Consider the following 12,346-nt stretch of genomic DNA (forward strand, 5'->3'; position numbering starts at 1 on the left):
CAAATTGTGCTACATCAAGTGCTGTCAATATTTTGTGGTAAGGGGAAGGAATTCTTGAGAAGCTGAGTGATAAAGCAGTCTTCCTCTTAATCAAGGCAAAAATCAAACAAGTTTTCATCTCACTTCATTCAACATTACTGGTTTATTTTAATTTTTAAAAGGCATTCTTTAGTGTACAATTAATTTACAGTAAAATCATTTTCTACTCTATGGTAGAGTGTTCCAGAGACATCAGTTGAATTGATCTGTGCTTTAAAAGCCTGCAAACTCAGGTCCGCATCAGCTAAGACAGGGAATTCCAGAAGTATAACCAGGAACCTGAAGATAAAACTAATTGTGAGCCCCCAATATTCAGACTTGTGAACACTGCAAAAGGAAATAAGTATCATTACTTTCAAAAAGATCCGGCCTGAATATTGCTGGATTAAAACAAAAGATCTAAGATTAAACAATAAAGCAAATCACTTAGAGCTTTACAGTTTGATTCAGCGAGAGAAGAGGTAGTCTGTGTTCAGGATGTTGTGGGAATACAAATGATTTTATTTTACTTGGAGTAGCTGTTCCTCCGTGTGCCTCTTCATTCAGAAAGTTCACATTTCTACCTAGTCAGAGCCGACATGTCACACCATTCTCCAGATTCCTGTGTGGCCCTCTACCTGACAGATCAAAGGCCATAATCCTCTTTATACATGTCAAAATTTTGTCATCTGAAAACACCAGTTCCAGAGGTAATTCAAAAGTTCTCTCGTTTTTCAGGTAGAACAGCATTTAAAGCACATTCCGTTCTTGGTCGTCCCTGGTCAAAGAATAATGACTAGAGTCCATCTTGCATTTGGTGGTCTTTGGTCTTGTGATTTGGGGAGGCATCCTGGGAAAACTGCTTTAAATGTGAAGGTCAATGTAAAGGGAAATTTAGGAGTTCGTTACACCTTGTGCCTGGTATAGCAGTGGGCTCCCCTGATGAACTTCAAGTAAATACTGTTACCTGAAGTGTGCTGTGTACAGGGAAGTGCGATTCCATATGAAAACTCTAATAGACAGGGTCATCCTTGTGGTGGCTCTGAGAAAGTTTATGCCCTTGCACTGCAAAGAACCATTATTTTCCTATTACCTCAGTTGAGGTAATCTTTATTCAGTAGAGATGATGGGCAGCAGAGCCCCATCTCCCGCCATACTGGCCCACGGACATAGTATATGGTCAAGCCCACCCCCAGACTCTTAATTCCTGACAGCCTTCGTTAGCTTTTCTGTCCTCTGTCATGCCACACTATTTGTCATCAACAGAATTAAACATTTGGTCATAGCCCGATCCTTCCTTTTCTATCAGCACTGTGTTATGCCCACCTTTAAATGTTTCTTCTTCAAGTAAGTTCTAGGCTTGTTCTCTAAATGCAAAAAGATACCATTAGAGAGAAATGAGAAATAAATATCTATTTAAACAGTTTTTGAGGAGGTAGAGGGAAAGGAAAGCAAGATATGGACTATCATCTCTCTTATCACTACCCAAGCCACAAAGATGGAAGAGACTAAGAAAGCTTACAAGAAAATCAGGATTAAGAAGACACCGTGGCAACAGGTTTTCAGGGAATAAATGAGAAGAACCTATGTCTTAGACTTTTAAAATACTGTTTAAAATCTACCTCAACCTAGTATTAGTAGGTGGCATATCTGCACGTATATTTACAGAATGAAGATCATAGGTTTTTTTTTTTTTTTCGAAGTTCACTTTACAAGTGATACTTACAGGATTACTACAAAACACAAATTTACTTTTGTCAAGTTTTAAAAAACAGCACGATTACAGTCACCCCAGCTTGTTTTCTTTGCAGTTGTCCTGGAGATATAAGCAGTTATTGAATAAATATGTAATAGAGGGCTTTTTTTTTTTTTTTTTTTTTTTTTTTTTTTTTTTGCTTTCTGTAATATGGCTGTGGTCATAATGGCCAGCATGTTCTCCAGCCTAGCAACCCATCAAGACGGAATGACACCTGAAATCCCAAACGAAGCTTGATATATGTCCTTAAAGGGACAAGCGGGATTGCCTCTGGCTTACACTGGCTTCATCGCATGAGGGAACCTTCAGAACTCTGGTTGCCATAATGAATGAGATGGTGTCATTGTTGGTTCCAAAGTACAAAGAGGACCGGGGCACTGTGGGGCGAAAGCCAGCAGTAGTCCACGATGCTGTACTGCGTATAGCCCAGAAAAAAGCCAAAAGCCACATCAGTGACGTTGTGCCGCCCCAGCATGACCCTGGAGAAGCCCACGATGAAAGCCCATAGGACCACAAGCACCCTCAGCGGAATGGCCAGCACCAAGTGGTTCAGGATGAACCGCGACACCAGGGCGGCCCTGGTGGCATGGCCCGAGGGGAAGGAGTACTTGTCCACCGAGAGGGTGACAAACATGTCCATCTGGTTGTGAGCCGGGCGGCGCCTGCGCACCAGCCCCTTGAGCAGGGCCACCAGCAGCAGGTCCAAGAGAAGGGCGAAGAGCAGGTTCACGAGCACCTCGCGCCCGGCCCAGCTGTCGCTCCTGGCCAGGCAGTAGAGGGTCCCCAGGAGCCAAGGGATGCCGTGTCCCGAGATCTCCAGCAGCTTCATAAGGGGCCGCATGCTACCCCAGGACGAGCTCTCCCCGGCGCACACCCCCAGCTTCTTGGACAGCCACAGGTCGATTGCCAGCAGGGAGCGCAGGGCGATGCCCAAGAAGGACGGGTTCAGGTCCATGCGGCCTTCCTCGGGCAGCGGGGCCGGGGCTGCCTGCGAGGGGCCCGCCCCGGCCGAGGGGAAGGAGCCGCGGCGGTGCACCGGGCTGTCGGACGCGCGGAGCCGGGCGCAGGTGGGGTCCGCGCCCGGCGCGCGGCTGCTGAGCAGCGACTGGAACTCGAACCTGCCGCCGCCGCCGCCGTGGGCCGGGCTGCCGGGGCTGCCGCTGCTCGAGGCCGAGGCGGCCAGCGGGCGTCCGTCCGCGCTCCTCCGGGGGCTCGGCATCGCGGCGGGGGGCCCGGACCCCAGGAGCCGGCCGGCCTAGCGCGAGGCTCGCGGCCCGGCAGCCGCTTCCGCTTCCGCACGGCCATCCCGGAGGGGCGGGGAGAGCCGCGGGCGGGGCGCGATTGTGACACGCGGCGGAGGCGGCGGAGGACACGCGAGTTTGCGCTGGAGCGCGCGGGCGGGACGGGGAAGGGGGCGGTGTGGGGGCTCCGGGGCCGGGGGCGCGGCGGGGGTGGGGGCTGGACGTCGCCTGCGGGGCTTGAGGAAAGACCGCTGCGCGGAGCAAAGCGGCCCCGCGCAAACCTTGTTCTCTATTTCTCATTTGTTTTGAAGATTTCTTGCCCAGGGGTGTTCCTTCCTGACAAACAAGATGTGTACCTGGGGGTGTACCTCCTAAATCAGTACCTGGAGACGGCCTGCTTTCCCTCTGTGTTCCCTATTATGATTCAGCAGAGCATGAGGTTTGAAAAGGTAATCTTGACTTCCTCACGGCCAAACAGAGAAGTTGAAATGGTGGGGTCTGGAGGGCACCGGATGGTTCTTAGAAAGTCATTTTGTATATTTTCTTGAAATAAATAAATGAATGAATGAATGAATGAATGAATGACTTGCAGGGACCTGGGCACAGGACAAAACCAGAGTCGGAGGGCTTGCTTTTGCCTTGTGGGTCTGAGCCAAGTTCTGTCAAGCCGGCGCTAAACGGCCGGGTGGATGTTTTCTATTCTTGGAGTTCCCAGGGCATTTTCTAACTGGAGCAGAGAGCATTTTCTGAATGTTCTTGGAGGTGTTCGAGGCAGCTGCGCTACATTTATGACAGGGATTATCAGTTAATTAGTGGACCTGAGAAACAAACTTTTGTAGACTCAGAAAAATAATGGAAAAAAAAAAAAAACTATATTCAGATTCGTGAAATCCTGTATCTGAAATCCTGTAACAAAGCAAGCTTCCTCCGATTTACTGAGTTTTCTTAGGTCATCCCTGGTTTATTTAGCTACAGTGATAAAGCCTAGGTTCCATTTTAGTGAATATGAACATGATATTAATAGAACATTACGACTTTTTTCCCACTTTTATTTAGAACATTAGTTTCATTATCATTATTATGCATCATACACAGTCCTTTGAAGTTTTTGTTTTGGAAACTGAAGGCAGAATCAGTTTTTTTTTTAATTGTATTTTTTTTTTTTTAAGATTTTATTTATTTATTTGACACAGAGAGAGATCACACCCAGGCAGGGAGGCCGGCAGAGAGAGGAGGAAGCAGGCTCTCTGCAGAGCAGAGAGCCCGATGCGGGGCTCGATCCCAGGATGCTGGGATCATGACCTGAGCCAAAGGCAGAGGCTTTAGCCCACTGAGCCACCCAGGTGCCCCCAGAATCAGTTTTAACCTTGATAAGCCTAAACATTTTCCCTGGACCAATATTGCTGAGTTGCTTTTTGGATGAAGGCATGAGTGTGGGAAGGCTAGACAAGGTATCACTTTTAAAGATCTGGATGGTACTGTCCAGAAAATAACCTGTTTCCAACTGAGCGTGGGAGAGGAGATGAGGATTGATTTTCTAAAAGGCTAGGGCTCTATGTAATATTATTTGAAATCACAGAAGAAATTTAAAAGGAGTCTACCAAACTGGTTGGATAAGAGAGGAGAGAAATAAATGGATATTACCTTGGGACATATAGTCAGAATCCAGAGGAACCCATTTCTGCTATTTAGATATTGGTAGTAGTAGGAAGTGGGTGGTGAACATCCAGTCTATTTTGAAATAATGCCCTCGTTTTTGAGCTGTTTGGGTTCATATTCCAGCTTTCTCCCCCCCCGGCCCCAGTTGTCTTGTGTTTGTTCCATTCTCTAGCTGCAGATACTTGCAGCAAGTATCCAAGACATTTTCTCCTCTGTGGACCCTCCGTGTGACCCAGAACTGAATGTTCTCAGACATTTGGATAAATAAGAAATTGCTTATCAAGAACGCATGAGGCGGGGTGCCTGGGTGGCCCAGTCTCGGTTGAGCATCTGCCTTCGGCTCCAGTCATGATCCCGGAGTCTTGGGATGGAGTCCCACACTGCACTCCCTGCTCGGCAGAGAGTCTGTTTCTCCCTCTCCCTCTGCCTTTGCCTCTCCTCTGTTCGTATTCTCTCTCTCTCAAATAAACAAGTACAATTTAAAAAGAAAAAGAATGCATGAGACATTCTGTTTGAGCAGTTACTCCCCAGGATCATAATTGAGAAAATCCGTAGACATGGATGAAGTCAAGGGATGTTAGTACTGAAATATTTCAAGAGAAAAACCCCTCACCTGCATTTGCTTGTTAAATTGAAGTTGGTAAGACAAAAATGGATTACAGGGGACAGCCTCCATTTCTGTACTTAAAGGTGACTTCGCTTTGGATCAGGAGCGGATTTTAACCATGCTTAAATTTAACACCATTTAAATCAGAACTTAAAGGACTGAAATCAAACTCTGCTGAAAACTTGGTTTCTTAGAGACTTCCAAAGTTCAGGGAGAAGGGCGTGTTATGCCTTTAATCTCAGGCCCCTTCCAGATCCTTCCGCTCAAGATCAAAATAAGCAGATTTGGCATTGGCTAGAGAGATACCACAACGTTTGTCTTACACTTCACTATAGACTTTAAACTTACGAGGCTCTCCCTTGCTCTGGGTATTTTGGATTCTGTAGGAGTCTAGCTACTAGTGCACTAGTGCATAGTTTACTTTTTAAAAAATTTTTTTAATTTTTTTATGAATATATAATGTATTTTTAGCCCCAGGGGTACAGGTTTGTCAATCGCCAGGTTTACACACTTCACAGCACTCACCATAGCACATACCTTCCCCAATGTCCATAACCCCAAGTCCCGACCCTCCTCCCCCCAGCAACCCTCAGTTTGTTTTGTGAGATTAAGAGTCTCTGATGGTTTGTCTCCCTCCGGATCCCATCTTGTTTCATTTATTCTTTTCCTCCCCCCCCAAATCCCCCACGTCGCATCTCCACTTCCTCATATCAGGGAGATCATACAATAGTTGTCTTTCTCCGATTGACTTATTTCGCTCATAGTTTACTTTTGTGTTACACATAGAGAGCATTTTTATGTTCCTTTTCAGCACAACCAATTGCTAACATCATTTATTCAGTTAACATCATTTAATGAGTGTCTGTGGTATGCATACCACAAGCAAACTCTGAGGTTGATGCCAGATATGCTTTTAGGAACAAACTGTGGAACTAGGTCAAGTTGATGACACTTTGAGCAGTGGTAGATTGAGCTAACTCAGGTTTCCCTTGTACTTGGTACTGTGTTCTCATTCTGTGGTCATTCATTGAACTTTTAACCACATTCCTGTGAAAGATACTCCTGTTGAAGTTTAAAATAGTTTAAAATATTATATGGCTAAATTGGCATGTGCTAATTATTTGGAAGAATATAATCTACAGTTTCTATAAACATAAATTAATCTTTGAAAATGTATTTTCATCATTTTTTTTTTCCTGCAGGTATTTGAAAATGCAATAGATCCTGGGGCTGTAGCAGACATTTTAGAAAGTAGGTACTCTCAAAACAAAATAACTGTTTTGCACATGTAATTGTGTGCACAGATGTAAAATTCTGCTATATTCTAAGTTGTGATATTTCCATGTTTGATATAAATTTCCACATTTATATTCAGGAGAGACTATGTCAAATTTAAATCATGTATTTTATTTTATCACAAGCTCTTTTCTAGATAGAGATGGGATTTATTATTTATTAATTTATTACAATTAAATGGTTTTTGTATCTTCATACAGTTGTGTAATCATCACCATAATTAATTTTAGAACATTTTTACCACCACAGATTGAAGCCCTAACCACTAATCACTCCCAGCCCTAGGTAACTACTAACCAATCTTTCTGTCTCTGTAGATTTGCTTATTCTGGATATTTCATATAAATGGAATTATACAATATGTGGTCCTTTGTAACTGGCTTCTTTCACTTAGCATAATGTTTTCAGGATTCATCTTTGCTACAGCATGTGTTAGTTCTTCATTTGTTTTTGTGGCCAGATAGTGTTCCATTGTGTGGCTACACTACATTTTATTTATTCATTCCTTGGTTGATGGAAAGTTGGGTTGTTTTCACGTTTGGGCTATGATGAATAAAGTTGCTATGAATATCTGTGTACAAGTGTTTTTTTGTTTTTTTTTGTTTTGTTTTGTTTTGTTTTTTTAAGATTTTATTTATTTATTTGACAGAGAGAGATCACAAGTAGGCAGAGAGGCAGGCAGAGAGAGAGAGGAGGAAGCAGGCTCCCCACCGAGCAGAGAGCCTGATGCGGGACTCGATCCCAGGACCCTGAGATCATGACCTGAGCCGAAGGCAGCAGCTCAACCCACTGAGCCACCCAGGCGCCCTGTACAAGTGTTTTTGTTGAAAAATGCTCATTTCTTTTTAAAAAAGATTTTATTTATTAAATTTACAATTTATTAAAATTACAATTTATTAAAATTACAAGCTGTCTTAGCTGCTAAGTTTGACAGAGTTTGACAGAGAGATCACAAGTAGGCAGAGAGGCAGGCGAGAGAGAGGGGGAAGCAGGCTCCCTGCTGAGTAGAGAGTCCCTACTGGATCCCAGGACACTGGGATCATGACCTGAGCCGAAGGCAGAGGCTTTAACCCACTGAGCCACCCAGGCGCCCCGACATATGCTCATTTCTTGAGTACATACCTAGGAATAGACATGCCAGATCATATGGTAATTCTTTTTAATCTCTGCAGAAAATGAACCGAAGTAGCTGCATTGTTTCACATTGTACCAGCAAGGCATTTGAGGGCTTCATTTCTCCACATCCTGGCCAGCACTAGTTAGTCCCTATCCTTTTGATTGTTAGCCATCCTTGTGGGTATGAAGTGAAATCTCTTTGTGGTGTGGTGACACTGAGCATTTTTCATGTGCTTATTGACTGTATATCTTATTTGGAGAAATGTGTATTCAGAGATTTTGCTTATATTTTAATTGTGTTATTTGGCTTTTTATTATTGAGTTATAATATGTAATAGACTGGTAATATATGGAGTTCTATGTATGTTGTAGTTGTAAGTTCCGAATCAGGTGTACAGTGGATAAATATTTTCTTCCATTCTTTGGATTATCTTTTCACTTTCTTGACGGTATTCTTGGAAACACAAAAATTTTAAATTTTAATGAGTCCTGTTTTATCTGTTTTCTTTTGTTACTTGCACTTTTAATGTTATAGCTAAGAAAGCGTTACTTAATTCAAGTCACAGAGATTTATATCTATGTTTTAAGAGTTTTATAGTTTCAACTTTTACATTTAGGCTTATGACACATTATGCTTATTTTTGTAAATACCATGAAATGTAGGGGTCCAATTTCATTCTTTTGCATCTGGATATGCATTTGCCCTGGTACCATATATTAATAAGAGTATTTTGATCAGGAAATGTGAGTCCCCCACCTTAGTTCTTTTTTCAAGGCAGTTTTTGCTATTTGGAGTTCCTTGGCTTTCCATATGAATTTTAGGATCAGCATGTCAGTTCTGTAGAGAAGCCAGCTAGCATGTTGATAGGCATTGCCCTGACCTGTGAATCAACTTGGGGCATATTTCCATCTGAACAATATTAAGTCTTCCAATCCATGAATGTAGGGTGTGGTAAGAATTAATCAAATGTAAGGAATTTGGAACCTGAGACAATGAAGTGCTTCACATTACCATTGGAGTGATGGTGGGCAAAGATACTCCTTCTTCCTACTTGGTAAACCTAAAATTACAAGCTATTTTAGCTGCTAAGTTTCTTGGCATTTAATTTTTTTTTTTAAAGATTTTATTTATTTATTTGACAGAGAGAAATCACAAGTAGATGGAGAGGCAGGCAGAGAGAGAGAGAGGGAAGCAGGCTCTCCAATGAGCAGAGAGCCCGATGCAGGACTCGATCCCAGGACTCTGAGATCATGACCTGAGCCGAAGGCAGCGGCTTAACCCACTGAGCCACCCAGGCGCCCCTCTTGGCATTTAAAATACTGTCCTTATACACTCATATATTTTTCACAAGTCCACAAAAAGGCAATTTTACTTTTCTTTCATATATTTCCAGCTTCTTTCAGACATAATTGATGTATAACATTGTGTGAATTTAAGGTATGCAATATGTGGATTCCAAACACTTAAATTTTGTGAAATGATAACTACCACAGCAATAGCTAAGACTCTCAGCACATCACACAATGCCGTTTCTTTTTTATTGTGAGAACATTTAAGACCTAGTCTCTTAGCAACTTTCAAATATATCATACAGTATTAGTAATTATAAGTGTCTATAATTGTCACCAATATTATCTATTTTAAAGTTTTCACTTTTCATAAAGATAATAAATTATCTTTATTTATTTTTAATTGTTATACCATTTATGTTTAAATTACTTTAAGATTTGAATTTTATTCTTGTCTTTATAGATTTTGTACATGGGCTCACTCTTTATAAATGCCTTTTGGACTCAGGAAGTATAAAAAATGTGATATTTTATGTCTCATTTATACAGTCAGAGGGTATACTGTTTTTTGTGGGTTTTTTTTTTTTTGTTTTTGTTTTTTAGATTTTTATTTATTTATTTGACAGAGAGAGAGAGAGAGAGATCACAAGTAGGCAGAGAGGCAGGCAGAGAGAGAGAGGGGGAAGCAGGCTCCCTGCTGAGCAGAGAGCCCGATGTGGGCCTCGATCCCAGGACCCTGGGATCATGACCCGAGCTGAAGGCAGAGGCTTAACCCAGTGAGCCACCCAGGTGCCCCGAGAGTATACTGTTTAAAGCAAGATTAACTTGTATAGGTTAATAGACAATAGTTGTATTGTGAATTTTTAAAAATGAGAAATTGGTTATTATGTCAGTGACTCATGAATATATTAAAATATGAATATATTAAAATCAGGGCATAAAATACCATTTACTCTCATTCCATGCCTTTGAATAACTGGGCCTCAAAATACCTAAATCATTGTTGGTATGGCACCTATTATTATTATTATTAATGTAAATGGGAAGTTATGGCAGTCTTAAACTCAGCAATTAATGAACAACTCCAGCACTTTTTCTAAGTGTTAAAATCTCATTTTTTTCCCTTTTAGGCTTCCTAACCAGGTTTGAATTAATACAGCTAGTACCTCCAGGTAATGTGCCAGTAAATACATTTCTAAAGTTGCTTATTTTATTTTGAAAGGTCTTTGGCATGATGGAATGGATTGGTATTTACGAGTTGTGCTTTCTAGAACACTCCCTTTTTTCCCCCACTGGTCTGTTGAATTCTGTCCATTCCTGGAAACATAACTTTATGGGTTTGGTGGCAGCAAGCATGAGCAGGCATTTGACTTTCTGTTTTTTCATAACTTTATCTAATTATCATTGAATAATAAAATCTTGGCTCAGTCTCTTTCCAGTTGTTGCCTTTGGCTTTGTTCTGATTTATGGGGCATATGTGGGTGTGCAATACCCAAAGCTGGCTTCTGTGTTAAATGCTAGAACGGGGTTGGCAAACTATAGGCCCCAGGTCAAATCCGGCCTGCAGTTTGTTTTGTATGAGTCGTGAGCTAAATGTCTGTGTTTTTAAAAATTGAGATTCATATACTCTATGTTTAGTTCATATACTACAAATTTCACTTTTGTCAAGTGTATATAATTCAGTTGTTTTAGTATCTTTACAGAGTTGTACAACAGCCACCACTATCTTATTCCAGAACATTTTTATTATCCCAGAAAGAAACGCGTAGTCCTTAGTAGTCCCTCTGCATTCCCTCTTCCCACAGCCCTGGCCGTGACTAATCTACTTTCTCTGTTGATTGGCCTGTTCTGGACATTTAATGTCAATGGACTCAGACAATAATGGCCTTTTGTGTGCTCCCTTTCACTTCGCATGTTCTCAGGGTGCAACCGTGATGTGGCCTGGATCATTACTTCATTCCTTTTTAGGGCTGCATGACGTGCCTTTATACGGATATATCAAAGTTTGTTTATGCTGTTGCTGGTTGGTGGACATACGGGTTGTTTCCACTGTTTGAATATTAGGAATAACAGTGCTCTCACATGCATGTACAAGTGGTCATGTGAGTACATGTTTTCAGTTCTCTTGGGTGTGTATATGTAGGAGTAGATTTTTGTGTTATATGGTACCTCCATGTTTAATTAAAAAAATATTTATTTTTAGAGAGAGAGAGAGAGCACACATGTACATGCAAGCAGGGGGAGGGAGAGGGACAAGCAGACGCCGTGCTGAGTTCCGAGCCTGATGCAAGGCTCGAACCCACGACCCTGAGATCATGACCTGAGCCAAAATCAAGAGTTGGATGCTGGGCACCTGGGTGGCTCAGTTACTGGGTGTCTGCCTTCGGTTCCAATCACGATCCCAGGGTCCTGGGATCAAGCCCCACATTGGGCTCCCTTCTTATTTGTCTCTCCCTGACAAATAAATAAATAAAATCTTCAAAAAAAAAAAAAAAAGTCAGATGCTTCACTGACTGGCCACCCCAGGCGCCCCTCTGTGTTTAACTTTTTAAGGAACTGCCAAACTGTCTTCAGTTCTTACATTTTTGAGTGGTTGGAAAAAACTTTTTAAGTATTTCATGATGTGAAAATTATATAAAATTCAGATTTTGTTGCCCATAAAGTTTTATGGGAACACAGCCATACTCATTTGTTTAAATATTGTCTGTGGCTGCTTTTTTTATTTTAATGCTGGAGTTGAGTAGTTATGACCATATGGTCTGCAAAGCCTAAAATATTTACTGTCTGGCCCTTTACAGAAAAAAATGCTTGCTAGAATCATGGGACTTTAGGAGGAAACTTTTCTGTTGTACCTTTGCTTTGTGTGTGTGTGTGTGTGTGTGTTTTTAAGGATTTATTTATTTGAGAGAGAGAGAACACAAGCATGGACGAGGGGCAGAGGGAGAGGGAGAAGCAGGCTCCCCTCAAACAGGAGAGCCTGATGCAGGGGCTCGATCCCAGGACCCTGGGAACATGACCTGAGCCAAAGTCAGTTGCTTAACCAACTGAGCCACGCAGGTGTCTGTGTGTGTGTGTGTGTGTGTGTGTGTGTGTGTGTGTGTGAGAGAGAGAGAGAGAGAGAGAGAGAGAGAGAGAAGGCGGGAGGGAATATTTAAAACTCAAACATTTCTTTTTTTCTTTTCTTTTTTTTTTTAGATTTTTATTTATTTATTTGACAGACAGAGATCACAGAGATCTCCGCTGGGCAGAGAGCCTGATGTGGGGCTTGATCCCAGGACCCTGGGATCATGACCCGAGCTGAAGGCAGAGGCTTTAACCCACTGAGCCACCAGGTGCCCTAAAACTCAAAAATTTCTAATTCCT

The 12,346-nt window shown here is 42.1% G+C and overlaps 2 protein-coding genes across 6 annotated transcripts in view; one reads left to right on the top strand and one right to left on the bottom strand.

The window, feature by feature from the left end:
• The window catches only part of SPATA6L (spermatogenesis associated 6 like), a 52,148-nt gene that overhangs the window by 1,541 nt on the left and 38,261 nt on the right, over positions 1 to 12,346 (top strand). For 3 of the 5 annotated variants that reach the window (XM_004766185.3, XM_004766184.3, XM_045065025.1), the window contains 3 exons: positions 3,327 to 3,464; positions 6,484 to 6,532; positions 10,114 to 10,155. In XM_004766185.3, the coding sequence (XP_004766242.1) occupies positions 3,327 to 3,464; positions 6,484 to 6,532; positions 10,114 to 10,155 (229 nt within the window). Of the gene's footprint in view, positions 1 to 3,326; positions 3,465 to 6,483; positions 6,533 to 10,113; positions 10,156 to 12,346 lie in introns of those variants that run through there. The other 2 variants (XM_045065023.1, XM_004766189.2) reach the window with 2 other exon arrangements.
• PLPP6 (phospholipid phosphatase 6) lies at positions 124 to 3,088 on the bottom strand. Its single transcript, XM_045065026.1, has one exon. It carries the CDS (start codon positions 2,991 to 2,993, stop codon positions 2,115 to 2,117), a length of 879 nt encoding a protein of 292 aa, XP_044920961.1. The 5' UTR covers positions 2,994 to 3,088; the 3' UTR covers positions 124 to 2,114.

Source organism: Mustela putorius, unplaced genomic scaffold (assembly GCF_011764305.1).
Source record: "Mustela putorius furo isolate JIRA1106 unplaced genomic scaffold, ASM1176430v1.1 tig00003854_pilon_pilon_pilon, whole genome shotgun sequence".
Taxonomy (NCBI): Eukaryota; Metazoa; Chordata; class Mammalia; order Carnivora; family Mustelidae; genus Mustela; species Mustela putorius.

Coding starts and splice junctions, on each gene's coding strand:
- PLPP6 (XM_045065026.1), bottom strand. CDS start 2,993: ATGCCGAGCCCCCGGAGGAGCGCGGACGGACGCCCGCTGGCCGCCTCG.